This window comes from Archocentrus centrarchus, chromosome 3 (assembly GCF_007364275.1).
Source record: "Archocentrus centrarchus isolate MPI-CPG fArcCen1 chromosome 3, fArcCen1, whole genome shotgun sequence".
In the NCBI taxonomy this organism is placed as follows: Eukaryota; Metazoa; Chordata; class Actinopteri; order Cichliformes; family Cichlidae; genus Archocentrus; species Archocentrus centrarchus.
Window position 1 is genome coordinate 17680493 of NC_044348.1, and position 24135 is coordinate 17704627.

The 24135-nt window shown below is 41.2% G+C and overlaps 1 protein-coding gene across 1 annotated transcript; it reads right to left on the reverse strand.

The window, feature by feature from the left end:
- Window positions 1-223: 223 nt before the first annotated feature.
- On the reverse strand, window positions 224-15957 carry myzap (myocardial zonula adherens protein). Its single transcript, XM_030726353.1, is given in 15 exon segments — window positions 224-2547; window positions 2550-3115; window positions 3207-3313; window positions 3557-3640; window positions 5930-6035; window positions 7076-7170; window positions 8042-8170; window positions 8415-8540; window positions 9209-9361; window positions 9477-9590; window positions 9704-9796; window positions 9912-10073; window positions 11155-11247; window positions 14617-14697; window positions 15428-15957. Coding segments are annotated over 15 exon segments (2019 nt in total). The 5' UTR covers window positions 15494-15957; the 3' UTR covers window positions 224-2503.
- Between the last annotated feature and the right edge of the window lie 8178 nt (window positions 15958-24135).

The window sequence follows — 24135 nt, forward strand, 5'->3', positions numbered from 1 at the left end:
TAATGCACACCGCACCACTGCCTCATTGTGCTCATAGGGGGGGTGAGGTATATTGTGAAGTCTGTCCTTTATGGTAAATGCAATCATAAATCGCCCTACAAATACACTGTCTGTGAATGAAAAACATGTAGACACATTTATGCATGTTCAAATAAGTGTGACTAAATGCTTAGAAATAAAGGCTCTTTCTTGTGAGTGCAGCAATCTATTGACACAATCTGGATATTTGCACAGTCTTTAATATCCAAACAGATTCTGACCTCTCATCATTAGTCGCAGTATGATATGTATCAATGAGGAAAAGGCACATCATAAAGCTGTTTCAAACACAGTTGTGGCAGTACAGACAACACCTGGATAAAGCTTGTGTCCGTGGCTCAGGAATGGCAGTTATCTCATTAAAGTCAATTACATCGAAGAGGTTGGAAAGTTTTCTCATGAATTTACCACATCTTATTTTATCATATTACACTGTTGCCAACTAAAATAGATTCCCGTCCACCACCAGGATCAGAGAGTAGGCTGTCACAAAGGCACAAAGCATGTTAATAAATATTATGTACAGTACATCATGTGACAGTAACATAGTAATATATGTTTAATTTGTACAGAGCACATATAAAATGTCAGGAAAATACAGACAATAACCATATCAACCTTCATATAGGACTGAATGCTCATAGCTCCACGAGCAACATAAAAAGACTACGTTCACTGTAAACAAGAAATATAACTCCATATTTCATCAGTTAGAAAAATATTTTTTACACAACATTGCATCATTTACATCCTACAGCAAGCAACTTATATTATTACTAGAGCTATGTGCAAATATGGGATGAAAACCCACATTTTTTCATCATCGACCAAAGTCATCGTCCAACATAAATGACTGAGATATTACTGACATGGATGTGCCAATATTTAAACTGTTTAAAACACATTCCTGTAATTTTTAAAAAGAAGATCAGTAAAAATTAGACCAAAGACAAACTGAGTTGTAAAGGAATAATTCAACACTTTAGAAATTAAGCCCCATCCACATAAGAAGCTCTTCTTTTGTTGCCCATCACTTTGTAGCTGCCAGTTGGTCTAGTAGATGTTAACACCTCTGACTGTGTAATAAGTAACCCTTTTAGGTACATTCACTATATGGACAAAAGTATTGGGCCACACCTTTTAATGTAAGAATTCAGGTGTTCAGTCCATTAGTATATAAAGTCAAGCACCTAGCCATGTAGTCTGCCTTTACAAAGAGACAATGGATAGCTCCAAAGAGCTCATTAAATTTGAGCACGGTGCTGTAATAGGATGCCACTGTCAGAGATATTCCATAATCAGCTGTAAGTGATATTACTGCAACCACAGCAACTCAGCCGTGAAGCGGCGGACCACATAAGGTTACAGTGCATTAAAGTCACCAACGTTCTGCTGACTCAATAACTGCAGAGCTCATCTGGCATTAACATCAGCACAAAAACTGTGCGCTGGGAGCTTCGCAGAGTTGGCATGGGTTCCCATGGCCGAGCAGCTCCTGTAGGCGTAACGTATAGGTGGGCCAGTACTACAGTCCATGTAGTTTATATACATTTATTTCCCACCCTGTCATTTCTCAGTTAGTGATTTTCTCCACACACATTGGTTGATGTTTCAATCGCTTACCTCAAAGTTTAGATTAACTCTGTAGGCGCCCACTTTACCTCCCCACTTTTTCACCTGTCATCTTGCAAGGAGCCAAATTTAACTGATATGTCACGGTCTCTGATTGATTACCATACAAACACATTACACAATGCCAACAGTGCATTTGGTCATAATTTAGTAAGCAGCAATATTTCCAACTGGTGACATTTTGGCATTTCTCTGTGGTCACTAAAGGCCCATCTCACATTTTTATGGTACATAATTTAAATGTTAAGTTCAAGTAAGAGACTGATAGAGGATGTTGCTACTACGCTGCCCCAACAGTGTTCTTTAATAGGATTGTCTTTTTCTGTGCATGTGTAGACAGAATTAGACACTTTTAGCTTTTAGCTACTAGCTACGTATTTCCTGCTACATATTTACTGTGGGTGTACAGATTAGCTTCACATGTAGCTACAGCTTAGCAAAGATCCAAAAAAAAAGAGAGAGATAGGAAACAAATGTCCAAAGGTAATCGAATCAGCAAGTTTAAAGAAAAGTAATTAAATTCTTAACTCATGGTGTAAAAATCTCAGCTAACACTCAGCAGAGAATCTGGACTGGACTATTTCATAACCGGGAGCAATGACTTCCTCGAGTCTCCATTAGTTTCCAGGTGTTTTCTCCCCAAGTTTGATAAAATTATGTTTTTATTCTAGTTTCCTGTTTTCAGTTTAATGCTCATGGCTTCATTTTGTTGCTTTTGAAAAAACAGTGTGGGTTACTTTTTTTCCCTGTTTTCAGTAATTACATTAAACTAAATTACTTCATAGCTTCAATCTCCTTATTTAAGTCTTGGTTCATGAATTTTCCAGAACTGCTACTTTAATTTCACTCGATGTTTATCTGTGATGTCATTTCCATGAGCTTCATGAATGGCGTGTAAACTCGAGGTGCTCCTGATCGTGGTCGAGAAGAAGGTGAAGATGAAGTGGACTCCTCTGGACTTGACTGCGTGCCTCTGTTTACTTGTTTGTCTACTTCATCCCCTCCAGGCTGGACCGGACTCACATCAGGGTTAGACTCAGATGAGCGGGTGTAGGAGAACATCCCACGTTCCCGTGAGGGGCTGGACTCCAGGAAGCGGCTGTACTGAACAGGAGTGTACCTTAGTAAACTGGACTCCAGCCTACTGGGGGGAAGGTTATTTGGCTTAAACGTCCTTGGTTGAGTGGGCAATGTTAGGGAGAATGATGGATGTTGAATGGGAGAGGATGATGAGGGTTGTGCCGGGGGTGAGGGCTCTATGAGGGAAGGGTTTGGTGTAAGTGATAGAGGATGAGTGGGTGATGAAGGCTGTGTGGGTGACAGCGTTTGAGTTGGTGATGGAGGCTTCAGTGGTGATGGAGGATGATCAGATGGTGGGGGCTGCATGGAATGTAGATGAGTTTGTTCACACTGAACAGGTTCATCATACCTCTGTGCTTCACGTCTGCAGAAGCACAGTCAGAAATCAGAGTGAGAAACCACCTCCTAATTAAGCAGCAAACACAACCCGATGCTACTTAATATCACAATCCTACCTGGGGAGCAGATCGCAGCCTACTCCTATCTCCCTGGTTTCCAAAACCTCTCGCGGCTTATTCTGTGTGGACATAAAATACTTGAGCTTGTCTTCTAATTCATTATTCTAGGAAAAGGAAAACAGGAAACAAGGAATATCAGGTCAGACACATGCAAAAGACTGCTGTCACTTTGCATGAAAAACGACCTGATAGGTGCAGCGACACGGCAGAATCAACACAGACTTTGTTGAGAGTTCAAGTTATTCAGTAGTCAGTAGCCCAGTGGATCATCTGAAGCCATGAAGCAGATTAGCACACCACAGAGTAATTAAAACACACAGAAAACACACAGAGTAGTCTCGTCTTACCTCACACTCCACTATTGCAATTCTGTCCAGAAGCTCAGAGATGAACATGTCCTTCTGCGCAACTTGAGCTCGCAGAGATTCGACCTTCACAAGTTCAAGGAGACAGAAATTATTGTGTTCTCAGCATGTTCTCTGTTAAGTTTATATTAGTGATTAAACCTTTTCTGATACCCCCCCCCCCAAAAAAAAAAAACTGTTTACCCCCCCAATCATTAACACTAAAAACTGGATCCGAGTTTTCCAACACAAGTCAGCATGATCATATCAACAAACTCTTGCTCCACTGCTGTAAATTGTGAGTGTGCGCTTAATTTACAGTTTTATCCCAGTTTTGAAGTTTACTTTACACAGAGTTACATCTACTTTTTCCTTTTACTGAGTTCTGTCTCTCAACACCTTACAAAAACAAATACTCTTAATTAAAAAAAATAGGCCATTCATAGTAACATTTTAAAAGTTTATTCATTCTAAAAAATGATAACCTAAAGTTAAATTCAATTCATTCTTATTTATTTGGCACAAATTCACAATAACACTTGACTCAAGGTGCTTTAAATTTTACAGTAAAGTTAGAGAGAAAATTCTATGAGCAAGCACTTGGCAACAGCAGGAAGGAAGAACTCCATTTTAACAAGAAGAAACAGCCAAGCTCGGGGAGGGGGAGGCATCTAAAAGGTGAGTGGAAAGAGAAGAAGAGAAGTGGCATACAAACAGCTAACAAATCAAAGAGAAAAGAGGGGAGTGGAGAACAAGTGGTCATTGCATCATAGGAACCCAGAACCTGAGCCTATTGCAACATACCTGTCATGTCCTGGGTCCTTTTGACCCAGCATTTTTGGTTATGCTTTGTTTTGTATTGTACTTTTCTGAGTTATGAATTAAGATATTAGGTTTTCATGGTTTTTTGATTAGTCGTTGGTGTTAGGTTTCTGTATCCTTTTGGTGTCACGTCTGCGTTATGTTTTTGCTTTCCATGTTGTCCTGTTCTGTTGTTGTGTCTATGTATATTTTGTTCTCATGTTTTAGTCCCTTGCCTCATGTCTTGTGTTTAGTTTGGCATCCTAGTGTGTTCCCTATGTGGTTAGATTTCTGTTCTGGTCATGTTTAGGTTCTGTCTGTGTGTCAAGTCTGCATCTTTGTTCCCTTGTCTTACTTCCTGTCTTATTTTGGTAGCGTCTGGTTTCTTGTGCAGTGTATTTAGTTTTGCTTCCCCTTGTCTTGTCAGCGTCATTATGTTCACCTGTGATCCCATCTGTTGTCACTCCACCGATTATCAAATGTGTATATATTGTCTGTGTTCTGGTTAATTCTCTGTCAGGTCGTCGTCAATACTTACTTTGCATGTGTGCGCTACGTCAAGTCATGTTATATCTTGTTTTGAGTTATAGTTTGTGCTGCTGGCTCCCGTTCAGCCTGTCCTTGCCTTCATTAGTTAATAAAGTCTAAAGTCCAAGCAAAGCTTCAGCCTTGGGTGTCCTGCTCTGGGGTCCTCTCCTGGCCTGCCACACTGCAGTTCATGACAATACCTAAGGGAGGGTTCAGGGTCACCTGATCCAGCCATTAAACCTTATCAAAAAGAAAAGTGTCTCGAATCCAGGCCTGAAAGCTGACGGCTCTGCCTCCCTTTTTTTTTTTTTAAACTTTAAGTTCAATTATGGATTTAACAGCGAGCCAATGAAGAAAAGCTAACTTGGAGAAATATGCGTTCCATTTCTCGTTTTTTCTAAAAGTGAATTAAAGTACTTTTAACTCAATCTTACATAGAGCACTTTTACCTTGTGTACTTTATTTAGTTGATCTTACTTATCATCCTTAAGTAATACACACTAAAAATAGACAAGTCAGTCATGAAAGTTTACACTGTACTTATGGACTGATGTTAGTAATGCTTTTTTTTGTACTTTTTTGTTTATTTACTTATAGTTTTCTTGGAAGATTCCTGAAATTAATTTACAGGGAAAATAGAAATGGAAAGTCCAATGCAATGCAAACTTAACTGGAGTTGTTATCTAATCCCTGTTTTCCACATATATATATATAAATGAATGGATTGAATAACCTTTCTGGATTCTAAACTGATCTATAAACACTATTAAAGAGCTCAGTTAAGATGAAAAATTCATTTTAATCTCCAGTCCTTTCCTATTAAAATTATGAACATGAATTCAACCCATTAGCATGACGTCCCACCCTTTATTGACCCCGTGTCCAGTGAAGTTCTACATTCCTTGTGTGCATTAACATTATCCATGGTTCTGATGGCAAACAGACTCCTGATGCAAATATATCAGACACTCCCACTGTCAAAACAGGTAGAACAGAAGAGTTGAATCCTTGTGACTGTATACACACAGATACATAAATCTTACTCACCTCCTCAATCATTCCTTTGACCTTCCTCTGTTGACAGAACACCATGTCGTTCAAGTGTTTGATCCTCTCACGGAGATCACCTGCTTCACCCTGCAGCTCTTTGGATCTAAAAACAACCACCACATAGTCCCACATTTAAACTCAGAAGGATATACAGTAGGACTCCAGCATCCTGATTCATTTGCAAACATCAATAAAAATAATTATACACTGTTTTTCCTGTAGGCAAGTACATCTGCCTGCATCACAGGACGAACATCTTGAAAAACTTCTTTTAATTGTTCCAAAGAGCATCTTGCTCAACCAGGTCAAAGGGCAAAGGACGAAGTGTAACCTTTGGGTACAGAGAGACTTTTAACACTCTGCTTCAGGCACTGTTTCTGAAGGTTTTTTGGCTGACCTAAAAACACATTTTCAGGTCAGGTAAGCATGGAGGACCCTCTCACAGCAGCAATATTTAACTAAACTTTTATATGATTCACTGACATGTTTAATGTTTTTGTAGTTAATATTATCATATTCAATAATTTCTCTGTATTTTTGTTGGATGTGATGTGTAGCTCTCTGGGGTGGGGGTTGTTGTGCATCCTGTGTGTTTTTATGTTTAAGATTCTGCGCCAAGAATGAAAGTTTATCCCTGATGCTGGAAACAGTTTGACAAAACAAACCAAACTCAAAGACAAAGAACTTCCTCACATCTAGCGCAGTGGTAGCCAAGTTTTATGCACTTCTAAAGAAAGCGTCACACGGCTGAAAGCCTGGGAAAACGCTGGTAGGTGCACATGCAGTTGGAAGCACAAAGGAAATTTCTGGCACAACTTCACCTACTTCCAAGGTGCGTAGAGAAGAGGAAGAGGAACAACTTTATTATGTGACTAACGTGTTTCAGCCTGTGGCCTTCATCAGGGTCGTCAAGAACACTGTTTCAGACAGCATCCACCAATCCACTCAAATGTGTAATTAAATGTGTAATAAAATTTGTAGAAAAAATGATGGGCTGGGCATACAGTCATATGATATTAGGGTAAGTCAAGACTGGGTGGCATCATGTTTGGTACTTAAACAGGAGCCGTGTTTCACACATCCACAATTTTACAGTGTTTCCATGTGCAGTTGAAATTGTCTATCTAGACTTTTAATTTGTACCTTTTGGCTACAGTTGCGTCAGTTGTGTCCGTTAGCTCCAACAAGCGAAGCCGCTGTTCACATTCCTTCAGCTTCTTTTCGAGTTGGCTCTTTTCCTGTGGAAACCATGACAGTTTATCTGTTTTGTTTTGTCACCATGGTTGAATGAAAATCTTAATTCTCAAAAACAATGAGAATTTCTCACATCAGTAGCTTGTTTGACTCTTTTTGGGTTCAGACTGAAGTCAAATGCAGCTAAAATGAAACCACTGACATCGATCCATCTCATTAGATTATGGTGTTCTGCTGGGAAACCGTTAGCATTCACGAGGATGTAACATCCACCTAAATGCACACCGCCACACTACAAAAACTGCTCTAACAACAATGAGCCCCTCCAAACACCCAAGATCCCTATCTGACTGAACATCCGCTGATGCAATGGAACAAGCCCAATCCATGGTGGCCCCACCCCACAATCCACAGGAGTCTAAGGATCAACTGCCAGAACTCCCACAGGTCTTGTGTCCGTTCCCCAACCGGTTGGAGCCGTTTTGGTGACACAAAGGGGAACCTACTTGATATTAGGCATGTGATTTTAATGTTTTGGGTCCCAGGTGCTTTTGCATCTAGCCCAGTGTCGCATTGCGTGTCCTACAGATGGAATGAACTCCACTGCTATTCCATTAAACTGTACTATAGGTACATGTACATGTGTACATGTGCATGTGTATGCTGTCATAACCCTTCAAATATAATGCCATTCAAAGCCAGAGGATGCTTTTATACATGTGAGGAGCAGCATCCTCATCCTATCCTAAACATTGCTACATTTGACTGATATATGAACAAGTATCAGGCAGATATGAGCAACAGATCCCTCAGAGTATTGTGTAAATTGTGTTTTGTTCAAGGCTTAAGGGGACAGGAAGAGAGACAGGTGCATGAAGTGAAGTAATACGTTTGACACATTACATTTTGATTTACCTTTCCCATACAGTCCAGGAGACGCTCCACCTCCATGATCCTCTGGTCCCTCTCAGCAATCTTGGCTTCTGCGATCTTGATGTTTCTCTCTGCTTCCTCGAGTCGTCTGATGTACTCATCGAGTTGGGCCTGTGCAAACAGAATTATTTCCTTTACTTTTCTCTCAGCGTACATGTAGAACTGCTTTTAAAACTGCTCACCTCATTATCAAGAATTAGTAAATCTTTAATCAATAAAATGCGTCAAATTAAAAAGCATTTGAAGCCTCTCAAGTAATTCTCAATTCGTCAATTCTGTTCTGACGCGCATGTTTTGGTTTCTGTTGTCAATAGAAATGTGATGTACTTATGAATAAGGATCAAAGAATGCAGACCTGTAGGTTTTCAATCTCCTCCCTGTGCTTGCGCTGTTCCTCCTGCAGCTTTTCCTCGTACTCCCTCTCTAGCTTTGTTGAGAGCTCCTTTAGCGCCTTATTGTTGGCCTCCTGTGACGACTCCACCTGGACAATCCACAGCATAGCAAAAATAAGCACTTTGCTCAGCTGATTAGTCCACGTTATGCTCAGAGTAGAAGATGCAAATGCAGCTGTTGTGTTTCTGTTCTGCAGCAATATGATATGTTAGCAGACCTGCTGGATCACAGCATTATTTGCTGTGTCTGAGATCCCAGTTATTTGAAAGCAAAATGTTTAATGAAAATAAAAAATTAGGATGAGAGATGGTTTCTCAAAAAGTTCCGGGACTGTTTTAATGATTTGCAAGGCTGGGTTTTATGTTATTTGCTGCAGAGATAGAAAAGTGTTAATTCATTTTGTTTATTGATTAATTTGGTGTTGGTAGATGTCACGCAGTCCCACACATCCTGCCCTTTGTCACTCTTACTGTCTCATCAGACCATTTTGTCAGGACAGTTAAGCAGGTCACCAGCAGGGTGAGCAGTGTGTCTTTAAATGTCACTCCAGTGTCGAGTACCCAAAGGTAAACAGGTAGCACTTGCACAAAACCTCAGGAAAAAAAGTTGGGAATATTTTGTCCATGCTAACATTTTGGCCTTATGGCCTTGTGGCCTTAGAGCAGCCACTTCCCATGTAATGTTTTTAAATCTGTGGACACATGCAGGTCTGTGTTCATTCACACAGAAAGAGTTTATGTTTGTGTGCAGGACTACCTGAAGTCTCAAAGTTTGGTTTTCAGCCTGCACTGCAGCCAGCTCACGCTCCGTGTCTCTGAGTTTTTGTTGTGCTTTCTCACAGGTGCTCTGCAAACTCTTCACCTCATCTCTTGAGTTCACTCTCTTCTGACAGTCCTCCAAAAGGGATTTCTGCAAAGGGAACTTCTTTTACTTCTTTTAGCCAGTGAAGACTTTCTGTAACAGCATCCAGCTGCCATAGTAAAAATAAAAGTCTTCAACGTGCTCGGTGACTTTGATTTGTTACCTGCAGGCTGAGGTTAGCAGATATGAGGGAGCTGTTCATCTGATCAAAGCTCTCCATGGCTGCCGTCCGGATCTTAACCTCTGACTCCAGACTCCTCTTTTGTGCATTGGCAGCCTGCAGAAACGCGTGGTACACAGCTTTTTTCAGATTTATGCACAGCTTCACACGTTGGAGTTTAATGACGGATGTCAGAGCATCCAGTCACATGGTGTTGTCATAATCATTACCCTGAGATCCTGTGAAAGCTTCTGCACTGATTGCTGCATTCCTCCAAACTGGCCATACATCCGCTCTCTGACTTTTTCAAGAGAATCTCTCACCTGCACACAGATACCAGGAAGATTCAGATATAATCTAAACAGAAACCCACTCAGACTTGTATAGATGTTGTGATGGTAAAACAATGATTGGCCTGAAGACATAGTCTTCACTCACCTCCCGGATATATCTCATCTCATCCTGTAAGTGATTGGCTGTCCACTCGCGAGCCATCACCTCCTGTCTGTCCGAGCCTGTCCTCTGCACTACACCATACACTTTGGGCCCATGATGCCGCAGCGAGGTCTCTGGCACCCCATTGGTCATGTCCCCAAGGTGCTGAGGGAGACAGGATCATGCCGGTCAGGTTTCTGTAGCCACCTACTGCTGAGGCAGACTTATGTGTTTGTGTGCACAATTACAAATGCATTGCATAACTTTGCATGTGTATGCGCATGCATACATATGAGCAATTGATCAAGTATTTCAGCACTACTGTTGATGAGCGGTTGAAAAAGGAGGTTGACAACAAGCTCCTAAAAAAGGTGCAGAGTGCATCGAAGGTGTCATGTTTCTGCAACCCAGTACATGAGCGGCTACCATTTCTGCCTATTGTGCCTGTAGGGGCTAATGAAAATAGATGCACACCAACACAGGAGCAGTGGGGGCACAATGCAATAACTAAATCATAAATAAAAAATAGTCTTGGGCACAGATAAACAATTTTATTTCAGAGATTCAGTTTCTACAAATGCTTCAGATGTAATTTAAGAGGAAAGTGTTTTGCTTGGAAAAGAGAAATGCAGCTAATACTTATGTTCATTATCAATTAATAACTTAATAGCTTGTATTTGCACAGCACTTCAAAAAAAAAAAAAAGTTTCAAAGTGCTTCTCGGTTTAAGTAGTAAGCATACATGTGCCAAAACACAAACGCACAGTCTAGCATATGGTAATATGTCCGTACCTATATACACACATTTGGTGTAAAACACAAAGGCAGACATCATAAAGAACTGTAAACTAAGACTTCTGGGATTGTGCTCAAAATATAACTTAAACAGTTAATCAGTAATTCTAATTTTGACACTTGATTTCCAACTAATCAATTAATTAAATATCTAAATAATTCAAATCATTTTTTTCTGAGATCCAGCTCATTTTATTACCTTTGTCATACATTGTCTCTTGAAACAAATAAAAACAATTTATAAACTAATAAAGGTGAACTTGCATGCTGTCCTCAAATGCTCATGGTCACCTATCAGTGTCTGTTCGTGCTGAATGTGTGAATGCATTATTAATGAGAGCCTCACCATGAACGCACAGGACATCAGTGACACACTCTATGAAGCAGTGGCTGTGTATGTGTTGTGGTATCTTGCCTATTTTTTGTGTGGTGCATGTGGCTGATTGTTTACCTGCTGAGGTGACTCCTGGCCAGGTGGACTTTCTCTTTGGATGAGCCCATTCTTCTTCTTCCATGTCCCGCTCACATCTTTTTCATTCTCAGTCTGCAAATGAAACAAAAACAGATCATTCAAGACTGTTGCTGTGGATCACTTGCTTAAACTCAACCATTCATCCATCCATTTTCTTAACCACATGCATTTTCTTAACTGACCCAAGCAGGGTCGCAGGGGTCTGGAGCCTGCTCTGGAGTCCATCACTAATTAACCTAACATGTCTTTAGGAAAACAAAGTACCCAACATTCAAACTCTACAGAGCAGGTTAAAACCCAGAACTTTCTTGCTGTGAGGCTGCAGTGCTAACCTCTGAACCACCACGCCACCCATGAGTTACATAAGTCAAAATATTTGGAACTAAGTGTTATTATTTTATGTATATTCCACAGCGCCTTGAAATTTGCTCATTTTCTGATGCAACAATGCATTTGTGGTATGAAGGACTTTTCAAATCTGACTGACCTCAACAAAATTTGGGGGTTACAGTATGTTGCCAAAGTCACCTTGACACACAGACCAGGAATCAAATCCTCCTCTACCTCCTGAGATACATCTCATGTGTGCCTAATGTGTAGAAAGGGTTTCTCTTAACAAGAATGCAAGCAAAAAAACTCTTGAACTAGTTATTTTACTGTTTGTGAGTATTGTGTAGTGCCTGGAGACTAAAGAACATATCTACACAAATTCAGTCAAAGGTAGTTTGTTTATGTTTGTCTCAAGTTGACTTTCATGTGCCTGTTATATTATCTACAGACAGATAGATAATTAGATCTTTTAAGATGTCTCTACTCAAAGAAATCATTCAGTGAGGACTACTACCAAGAGAAAGAGGCGTCAGTGTCCACATCTCACAGAGATAAGAGCGAGGAGGAACAAAGACGCCAGTGTAGTCTCGTGGACGGAGCCGAGCTTCACATTTCTGCACCACTTAATCTACAGAGGACCTGCTGTTGAGAAATGGTGAAGGCCCACTAATAGGCAGGCGGATGTGAATTCCAGCAGATGGGAGGGAAGAACAGCCATTTTTATCTTTTAATAACGCCGCAGTTTGCTTCCCGAAGCCCCGTGAAGCCAACTGCCCATTCAGCTTTGAATTTTACAATGTTTGACCACAGTGCTGGTCAATGTTTACCCGGCCTCTGTAAGTGTGGTGGGAGAAGCACTCTGGGTTACTTCTGTCCTGTTGCCTTGAGGACCTTGAGCTGTTCACAGATGTTAAAAAACAAACAAACAAATGCTTCAAGACAGCCCGGTAAAATGATCTTGCGTCAGTGGATTGTCAGCTCACGCTGTCATTTGTTTGTATGAACTCACTGCTCTATCATGTGACTGCACTGTCTGACCTGATTAGCTCCTTATTTGTGGTAAAAGCATGGAAGGTGCACAACACAAAGACCCTCTCATGCAGCTCACTGGGCTGAACCGCATTCACCTTGAAGACACATCCAGCCATTATGGAGATGAAATCCAATGCTGTAGGTGTAGAAACACATTTTTGTACTTCTCTGTCTACTTCAGCTGTGCGTGTCACGGTGCATGTGTGCGTTATCTAGGCTGTAGTCACTGGTTGGATTTAGCCCACGATGTGTCGGGTTGCAGGTCACACCCTTTCTAATTTCACAGTGAAGAACCAGCATTCCTCTCAAAATACAGTATCGCAGAACATCTCTGACAAAAGATATTTTGGTCATTTCCTTCCTCCTTGATTAACTTCATGCCTTCCCTTTAACCCAGTCCAAATGACCTACATTTGACCTTCCGTGGTGATGATATTTAAGATCTAAGATAGAGTAACTAGAATGGAAATGTATTTGAAAAACAACAGGAGTACATAAATGTGCAGATATTTTGCAACAACACAGCAATTACAGCAACGCCTGCAGAGACCTCAGAGCTCAGCGGTGGAAACATAATGAACAGATGAAGAGGGCGCAAGGTCTGGTTTTAACCTCCTCAACCTCTAACTGGCTGCACACTTAAGCTTTCTACTCTGTGCTGCAGTTTCACGTGCATTTTAAGCTTCAGTTTGCTGTTGGAAGTTGGTGATTTCATGCTGATTAGGACTCAGGAATGATAAGACTGTTTTCAGACTTGCGTCAGTGTGGTAAAAGCCAGCCGACACCGGAGACATGCTGTCTAATATTTTCTAATAGGAAAACTTTTTGACATGTGAGTATTTGTGAAATACTTTGCTGTACATATTTTTTTCATTCTTTAAATATCTGTATCTGCACTGCTCTCAAAAATCAGGCATATGTTGTCATCAAACCCTCAGCAGCAGTGAAGCGATGTTACTCTGTTGCTCAGCTGTTTTTAATTTTCTTCACTCATTCCATTTCTTGCTGCCATATTCATCGCACAGGCAGATGCTGACAGAGCTGTTGGAGCTGCTGATGTCTATCCTGGGACAAAGTGTCTGCACGCTCGTAAAGGGCGCGAAGCTGCATCTTTACCAAACAAACACTGACACATGCATCAGCTCTAAGCACATATGTTTCCCTCCACTTTAACCAGACTGTCTTCCGTCATCAGTTCCAATAGTCAGAGCCACACCCTCCCATAGGGAACCACATTCAGAGATTACTTCAGTGCACTATCAGCGGAAAGACTGGAAGTATGGTACAAGGTTCATTCAAAACATGCCACTATGTTTCTTTCTGTCAGGGTCCTGCACACTGCCCAGTTAAACTCCACAGAGATTAACTCTGATCCAGCAATGAGTGAAGCATCGCACTCAATTGTCACACTTTCACTGTGAAACTCTGGCATCAGCCGCTGAACACAAACAAAGACCGGGACAGAGCCACCCACAGCAAACACCCACACAGCCAGCAGCTTCAACTCAGGCAGATTTCACACGATCACAGTGCACACCAACAAACATAAAACGCATCTGAGTGTAATTCTACACTTCAGTAGGCAAACATTAATTTCTTATGAGCTCTGTTTGTTTTAGTTACCATTCTTTGTTGTTAATACTGTTTTACTTATTAAAATTTTCTGTTCGATGGAAGAGCATTAGAGCACAGATGGAGCTGAGCTTTGAAGTAAATGTAAAACAGCTGTGTGTGCATTATCTCAAACACACACACACACACACACACACACACACACACACACACACACACACACACACACACACCCTCCTGTCATGATTGTACAACTGGACCAGATGATAAAAAGCACATAAATCTCAGCTGTTCCACCACCTTTACTTTTATGGTTCACAAGCTGAATTAAGGTGTGTTTTTTGGATGCGTTTACTCCCACTCGTCATTATTTTTGATCTGCTGTGTCAAACTGAGTGAAGACGTTTAATGTATAATGTACCTCTACGTAGTGTACCTTAAAAGAGTACAATGGTTCTGGCAGGAGTTACAGGCAGGAGGTAACACTGAGGGAGATAGAAAACTTACTGTGTCTGAGTTTTCAGGTTTTGGCTCCTTGTTTCCATTTTCTCCGTCATGCAGAGTCAGCCTCAGGCGTCTGATCCTCCTCTGAAAAACAGACGGACAAAAAAGGAGATATTTGAGTTTAGGGAACTTTACAGAGTGCGATCATGAGGAAAGAGAGAATTTCAATTGAAAAACCTCTGAAACTGAGGCAAAGGTCTCAACTCCACTGTGAGTTTATTTACAGACACCAGCAACAGAGCGGCAACCAAAGTTTATGTAAATGCTCTTAAAACAGTAAAACAGATATATGCAGAGTGGGCGCTCCATTTGATTTGAGTTTTTTAGATTTTTTAAAAGTTTCATCTAAAAAATCTGCAAGAATGAGCAGACACTACAAAGCCACTTTACTAAATATTATGGTATGTTTTGATTTACGCAAGGTGACCACGGGAATACAAATAAAATGTGGAGTTAGTACAAAGGCCTGTTTTATCAGGGAGCTGTTCAAATAAACATGACAGCCCTGCCTCCTGCACGATCAGCTCCCATTACACACTCGTGTATGTGAACAGATCCACACATCTTATAACAAACTCTGAGATCAGAAGAGATCAGAAAACGTTAGAGAGAAAATGTACGTCTTTGCTTACAGACAGAAAAATAAGTGTCACGGAGTTGAAAGCAACAGCGGTTAAACAGAAGAGTGGAGGAAAAAACAGTGGACTAGACAAAACACAGAGAAGAGGGGGAGGGAGGGAGGGAGAGAGAGAGAGAAATGGGGGAAAAGACAGAGAGAGAACTTCAGTGTTCTCGCTTCTCTCGAGCTTCTCACCTCACTTAAAGGAGAGTCCTCTGTTGTGGTGGTGGAAACAGTTGGTCTTGAACCGTAGCGAAGCATGTCTCCTCTACTGTCCACTTCTGGCTTCTCTTCCTCTCCCTCTCTGGCCCTCCTCCCACCCTTCCTCTCACTCTCCTTCCTGAGTTCTGCTCAGATACTCAGAACGACTATTTGCCCCCAGCCCAGGAACAGGAGGGAAATTCCACTCTAAGTCTGCTTGTGCTTCTGCTGCCCCTGCTGCGTTGATGGTGGGTGTCCACAGGGCCCTGAGGTCCCCCCCTCTGTCAGTGAAATGAACAGGTGCACTCCAGTTTCACTCTCATCAACACCAACACAACAATGTGATTGTCCTAATTCCAGCCAGACTGCTCCTAAATCCACCTGAATGACAGGCTTGTCAGTCACTCAGCAAACCTCTCTGCTTCGCTCACTATGTCTCTGTGCACTCCCATCAGACCTGTCAGGCTACATTTCACCTGCTTCCCTGCTCTGCACCTCCTGCCCCTGAGAGCAGGACTTTCACAGGCAGGGCGGGTCCCTTTACTCGGGCTGGGACAGGTAGAACACTTCTTATCAGAGGGAGTGGCTAATAGGAGGAGCTGGGGCCCACTGCTCATATAGGGCAGTTTGACATTGACTGCCTGTCATGGTTATGCATACAAGATTTTTTTTTTTTTTTTTTTTAGATTTAATCACCGTAAAATTCATCTAAATTATCTTTTGCTTAGTGTGAATAGATAGTGTTGGAAAGTAAACAAAATTCTTAAGCTCTGTGGTGCTTCTCCTTTATACTGCTCTGCACGTTGTTTCACAAGGAAATAATAAAAGTTTTACTTTAATACATTTTTGTGACACTAAAGCTCAAAATTGTACACACAAATCATACATTCAGCTCACATCCATACATTTTCTTAACCTCTCATCTAGTTGAGCTTATCATAGGGCAAGAGGCATGACCCACCCTGTACGGGTCGCCAGTCCATCACATATGATTGTACACAGCTCTGTGAGAAGTAATTAAATTGTGCTCCACCTTGATGTTCTATAACATGACTGCTCCTTACATTCAGTGGCAAAAAAAAAAAAAAATTGCTGATAAAGCTCATAAGATAATTAAAAAAGGGAGAGTGTGTTGTTAAACTGTCCACGCAGCAACACAGGCCATAGAAAAATGGTTCAGTAAGAAAAGTTGTGCTAGAAAAATACAAATGGCTGAAAAATAAAGACAGTGTACTTCCTTTAGTGACCACTTGTGGCTGCCTCCAGAAATCAGTCAGTCCTCATAGACTCCCATGTCAACGGGATGCCCAACAATAGCTGTGAATTTAACATATTTACAACCTCATCCAAACAAATAAAAAGAACAACTGGACAAGCAATAATTTTTTTTTAAAACTCACTCATTTGGATTTGGTTGGGGTGTGCAGAAACAGGCACCTGTATCTTCCTAGCACATCAAGAATAAAGATCCAGCGGTATCGTATTGTAAAACTGCTGCTGATGGAGACATTATGTAACAGGAGTGTGTCTAATTAAGTACATTTTGATGCCAATGCTTCTTTTTCAGAAGATGTTTGCGCAACAACATTTATTTATTTATTTACATTTTTAACTGTTTGTTTTAACTCGCCCCTTTTCTTTCTCTCTCGCTTCTTATGCTCTTTTTCTCTTCTCTGTCGGCATGAGTGTGTCTGTGTGGGTGTGTGTGTGTGGAGCATTTCAGTGGAGATATTTCAGAGACTCGGCCGCTGTGTTCCACAGGTGTGTCCAGGTTCCCGTACACCGTGACATTAACAGAGTATGTTTAAACTGTGGCAACAACTTTTACTTACAGTTCTGTTAAAAAAATAATAATAACTAAACCCCATGTAGCTTGTAGAACTACCTGTAGCAGCAACAACTTGAAATAATCATTTTCTGTATGACTATGAGTCTCTCGCATCGTTGTGGAGGAATTCTGAGGAATTCTGGCCCTCTGTTCTTTGCAACGTTGCTTCAGTTCATTGAGGTTTGTGGTTTGTTTATGAACAGCTCGCTTACGGTCCCGCCACAGCATTTCAACCATTTTGAGGTCTGGACTTTGACTGGACCATTGCAGCACCTTGATTTTTTTTTTTTTCGCAGTTATCCAGTTGTAGATTTGCTGCTGTGCTTGGGATCATTGTCCTGCTGCATGACAGTCAAATGTGGCCTCACATTTGACTCCAGAATACTTTGGTATACAGAGGAGTTCATGGTCGACTCAGTGACTGCAATGTGCCCAGGTCATGTGGCTGCAAAACAAACCCAAATCATCACCCCTCCACCAAGTGCCTGACAGTTAGTATGAGGTGTTTGTATTCCTTACCCTCTTAATTCCTTTGGAAGCAGTAAGGCTGTACTTAAGACTTAAGTCTTTTTTACATGACTGCGAGTGACAATCAGCCAACAAAAGAGGTCATGTAGTGAAAATGAAGACAGCACACAACCATTAATTTTTAAAGTTCTGCCTTACCACCACACATTTCATTCTGTTTTACACTGTCAAACTATGCCTCTCTGTTTATGATTACTCATGCTGTCAATTATATTTGAGTTACAGATACATAGTCCTTTGCACAACCAGATCACATTCCTCTTTTGAAAGGTTGCAGTCACTCCCTCTCAATAGAAACTAGAAACAAAGTCCCTGAAGAATGAGGAATCATATTTAAAGACTCAAGTTGCCTGGCAAGTGCTCATTCAACTGCACATTGTTCTTCATCAAAGCTTTGCTGTTAGCTCGCGTCAATAAATATGATGCAGTTCTACTGGACTGTGTGGTTACTCATTAACCAGACATCAAACAAATGGTGTTTCTGCAATCAGTAAGGCAGCCACTCAGCCAGGCCTCTGTCCAAGTCCAATGGAAGCCCTCTCTCATAAACCCGTCATATTCACCTCATCAAGATCACACTCTCACTGTTTGGATTAAAACCTCAGCACTGGTGTCACAAGATCAACCAGATTTACAGCACAAAAGTGTTACACTCATTCACGTTAATCCTTAAAAGAGCTCCTAAATGATGCCAACAAGCACAAAGCAGGATAATTAATAATTAATAGATGGCAAATTAAAATATAGTAAATAGTTATTTCACTGTTAACTAACAATGAAATGCTAAATAGTAAAGTTAATTCATCTTTATTAAAGTTATTATTTATGTAATATTGTGTAATGAAAATAAGTATTTCATGCTAGGCTAGTGTGACACATTGTATCACAGTTGAAATCAAACAGTCACATCAGCACAGTGTGCTTTATTGTCCATCCATCCTTCACAGAGTGGTTGGAGTCTGTCCCAGCTGTCATAGGGTAAGAGGTGGGGTACACCCTGGACACTGGACACTCATACTCACACCTGCAGCCAACTTAGATTCACCTGTTCCACTGCAAGGGGGTCCCATCCTGCCGGTGGATTCAAACCCAACACCCTGTAGCTGTGAAGGGACAGTGGTGACCACGGCATCACTATGGCCTGCTTTAATGTGTATTTATTTATCATTCACAAATGCTACTAAAGTGTGAGTCTGTCCTCATTGCCAGGTTTCAAACACTGGCATTTAGTCAAAGCCACTGTCATCTCAGAGATATGGACAAGTTGTCTTTCAACAACCCAGTGCATGCTTTAACCGCAAGTCACAATCTCTGTCCTAAATCTTCCAGGTAGGTTTCGGAACAAAGCTTGCACGTTCTCGGCTGATAGTGGAAGTAGATAACAAGGTAAAAAGAAAAATAAACAGTGAGTGAAACAGAGTACAACCTGCAGCCCGCTGCTACATAGTCTTTCATTTATGCCATCACCACCACCACCTCAGCTGCCCATTTTACACTCTTTAGAACAAATATAAATATCAATTTTGTAATAAGTATTAATTCATTTTTAATTAATTGGTAATAACTAAAGAATGGTTAGAAATGATTTACAAATTAAAAATTATCAGTAAAAAATATTAATTGAAGTTCAGCTGAACATTAATTTGTCATTTATTAATTGTTACCCAACAGAAATATGATTAAAGTGTACCTGACTGATTGTCCTTTATACTCATGCACAGTTAGAGCTCTACGGAAACTACAGTTCTCTGACAATAAGTATAGGTTACTTTTCAGATTACCATTAATTAGTTCAATTAATCAACTGATACAACCTTAATAAGTGAGTGTCTATTTCTTGTCTTGACAGTTAACTGAGTTTTTGGAGGACTGGAGTAACAAGCAATATAAAAATTTCAGTTTTTGTTCAGGGACACTTTCCTTTTTCCTTTTTTTTTCTTTTTAATTGACTGACAAAGGCAGGGAAGGCACACTGATGCAGTGACTAGCATGATAGCAAGAAGGTCCTGAGTTCAAATCCACCGGCCGGGTGGGGCCTTTCTGTGTAGAGTTTGCATGTTTTCCCCAGGTACTCTCCAGGTACTTCAGCTTCCTCCCACACTCCAAAGACCCCAAATTTCCCCAGAGATGGACAGACGACTTATCCATGGTGTGCCCCACCTCTCGCTCTATGACAGCTGGAACAGGCTCTAGCCCCCTGTGACCCTCAATTAGATAAAAGCAAGGAAACGAATGGCTGATGAAGGCAGTAATCAGCAGTTTTGATCAGTAATGACTATCACTGTAAACTCCTGCACACACACCAATACCTGTACTGTTATACTGTTTTATGTTATGTTCTTAAGTAAAGTATCTTTGAGTACATCCTCCACAACTAGAAGACACTGATAATTAAAAGTTCACTTTAAATCCAGTATTAAGGAAAGTATTGTTTGCTGTTGCGAACAGGTTACAGTGCAGGTATTTGATCTCCTCTCCTTTGCGGGACTGGCTGTTTGTATGGGATTTAGCTGCTGAAACCAACAACAGTAGTTGATGACTGCTCAGCATCCCTGCAGCAGTGGACTTCAGCTTTTAGTAGCTGCTACTGTGACTGTCCCTGATTTTGGTCCCAAGCGCCTCCAGCTCGTCTGGGGGGAACCCAAGGCATTCCCAGGCCAGCCGAGAATCTCTCCAGCATGTCCTGGGTCTGCCTGGGGCCTCCTCCTGGTGGGACATGCCTGGAACCCCTCACCCAAGAGGCGTCCAGGAGGCATCCTAGTCAGATGCTCGAACCACCTCAACTGGCTCCTTTCGATGTGGCGGAGCAGCGGCTCTACTTTGAGCCCCTCCTGAATGGCTGACTGGCAAAGTATTAATAACACATTCACTAATTATGGTGGTGCATTTACTTAATGTCACATTTTCAGTTAGTTAGCATGACCTGGAATGAAGTTTAATCTTGCATTTTCACTGTATACTGAGAGATTATTACAATTTTGAGGTTTTATATTGTTCCTGAGGCAGCCATCTAACCTTGATGTAAGCTGCTGGATAAACTTATGTTCTTACCAATGTGTACTCTTTTCAGCTGCATCAATAAAACACTCCTGTTGTGACACATTGGTAGATGGTTTCTCAGCCTCTGTGCCAGAATTAAAGGACAAGACAGCAACTTTATAGCTCGCTGATACTTTTAACATCTACTTTCTTATTCCTTAATTTAACTCTTAAAGATGCATTTTAGATTCAGCATTTATATGTGACACATATGATGACCTTCACAACGGTGTACAGAATACCTCTACACTAATGTAAAACAATATTCAGTCATAATAGGTAATAACACAATATGTATTATTATATAGTTAATAATTAGATAATACCCTCAAAGCCTCTGCTGACAGTGTAGGTGTGCAGGTAATGAGTGTGCCTAGTTCCTTCACTGTGGACAGTGAAGGCAAACACAAGAACGCTGAGAGCAGGTTTGTCCTGCTGCACTGAAACATCCAGCGCCGGAGGCGTCCACCGGATGTTTGCTTTAGTATCTCTGAGTGATGTTACTGCTGATCAACACACACACACACACACACGCACGCACGCGCACACACACACACACACACACACACGCACACACACACACACACACACACACACACACACAAAAAAAAACAAAACAAAACAAAACAAACAATACAACTGTATGGGTGTTGGTTTTGAGATACGCATTAGAATTAGTCACTACAATTTGAAGTGACGCATTATTCTCTTCCTTGTCTTCTGTCTCAGATACACTCACTGGCCACTTCATTAGGTGCACCCATTCAGCTGTTCTTTAAGATAAACATCTGATCAGCCAATCACATGGCAGCATCTTAATGCATTTAGGTAGGTAGACTTGGTCAAGATGATCTGCTGAAGTTCAAACTGAGTATCAGAATATGGAAGAAAGGTGATTTTAGTGACTTTGAATAAGGCATGATTGTTGGTGCCAGATGGGCTGAGTATTTTAAAAACTGCTGATCTGCTGGGATTTTCCCGCACAACCATCTCTAGGGTTTTCAGACAATGGTCTGAAAAAGAGGAAATATCCAGTGAGCTGCAGGCCTCTGGGTGAAAATGCCTTGTTGATGTCAGAGATCAGAGGGCAATAAACAGACTGCTTCAAGCTGTTAGGAAGGCCACAGTTACTCAAATAACCACTTGTTACAACAAAGGTATGCAGAAGAGCATCTCTGAATGCACAACACATCAAATAGTGAAGCAGATGTGCTCCAGCAGCAGAAGACCACACCAGTTGTCATTCCTATCAACAGGAAACTGAGGCTACAGTTTGCACAGGCTCACCAAAATTGGAAAATAGAAGACTGTAAAAACATTGCCTGGTCTGATGAGTCTGCAACATTTGGATGTTAGGGTCAGGATTAGGGTCAGGAGTAAACAACATGAAAGCATGGGCCTATCCTGCCTTATATCTCAGGTTCAGGTTGGTGATGGTGGTGTAATGGTGTGGGAGATATTTTCTTGGCACATTTTGGGCCTCTGATTACCAATGAAGCATAATTTAATGATACAGCTGACAAATCTGCAGCAACTGTGTGATGCTGTCATGTCAACATGGAGAAAAATCTCTGAGGAATGTTTCCAGCACCTTGTTAAATCTGTGCCATGAAGCATTAAGCCAGCTCTGAGGGTAAAAGGGGGTCCAGCCCAGTACTAGCAGCATATGCTGTTATAATGATGGACGGTCAAATTAGACATGACCAAAAACACAAGAGTTTCACTCACCGAAACTGAAGCACAATTTTCTTTGACTGGCTGTAACCACACATATCATAATATTAGTCAGATAATCCATTAAAAATGGTCCACACCGGAGAGGCCCAGTGGTGGATGAGGACTAGCAGACGCTGATAGGGACACCTGTCACTCAATGTGGCCACGCTCCTAACTCCATTATCCAGGTGGGTGAGCTATAAAAAACTTCACCCCTCTTTTTTTTTGGGGGGGGGGGGGGGGGGGGGGGGGGGTGAACATGCCTTTTAATGCTGTAAACTTGGGCATTTAAACATACCAGTCTATGGAAAATGGCTCTTTACACGGAAATACCTTTTTTATGCATCCTTTTCTGTTTTTCTGCTGTCCTGTGGAGAGTTAATATGATTCATTTTTTAAAAGCAGTTTTTTTTTTCCTTTTGAATTCAGCTTCCAGGTTTGAGTTTGCTCACCTTAATTTTGTTTTTAGTAGTTTCAGTGTTCACTAAAGTTTATTTTGACCAAACTGACAAAGACTGACACTAAAGACATTTTCTGTTTATTTTTATTTTATTCTAGTTGTGTTTTTCTGTTTTGCATTTTTCTGTTTTAGTTAGGTAGTTTACTTTTAGTTAACTGTGTTGTTCTTGTTCCGACTCAGAACCTCGGTCGGAGAACTGAAATATGTAATCTGGTATAATTTCCTCCGCTAGGGGGCAGCATGGCACTGTGGCTGTCCAGCTCCTTGTCAGACTTGAAAATCTTGTTTGCGAAGCTGTGAAACGGTGAAACACCCACAGTTCACCTCCAGTACATCTCTCTCTCCGTGTTGCTGCCCGCCTCCTCCTCTCTCTGCAGCTGCTCCGGCTGAAAAAAAGTCCAGCACATGAAGGAATCCCAGCATTGATCACCCTGTTAGGCATGCACAACTTTCCTCTCCTAACCCCTGAAGCCTGCAACCCCTATTAGTTTACTGCTTGGCTTAACACAAGAGAGAGAGATAATACTGTGGCACTTGAAAAGGTTGATTTGTTTGTCCCACACAGAAAAGCAACAAATGAAGGTCATGCCCTGCCAACAATAGCCAGTCAGCCAATGAGAGTAAGAAATTTCTCTCTATTCAACTCATTTTAGTGCTGTGGTCAGCTAAAGTGGAAAGAAAGTTTTCAAACCTCTATAAAATAACTGCATTATAAAACAAGAGATTATAGAAGATTTAATATGGTTTTTCAACAAGGAAAAAAAAATTTTCATATCAAAATAAGGACAGTTCTCTACAGTGATGGACTAAAATAAAATACAATAAAATGAAATGAATAGGACTTTTAACTCTGTGCTCCTGCGCCATGCTAGGAATCGTTTTTATTACCCCAGAGACTGAAGGAGGTCAAAGCTATGCCTTGAAGGGTGATCTGGGCCAAAACACGGGATGCATTTGCCTCACATGTTCCAGCAGGAAAAATATTGACCCGCTGAGCACGAAATTAAAGATAGAGCTGCTGTTGACACAGCTGCTTTGACCCTGCACAGATTTTTACCAGAGGATGAGCGAAGTCAGTGTGGATCATTACACAGCACACTGATCAAATCACCTCAGCCACATCCAGTGGTT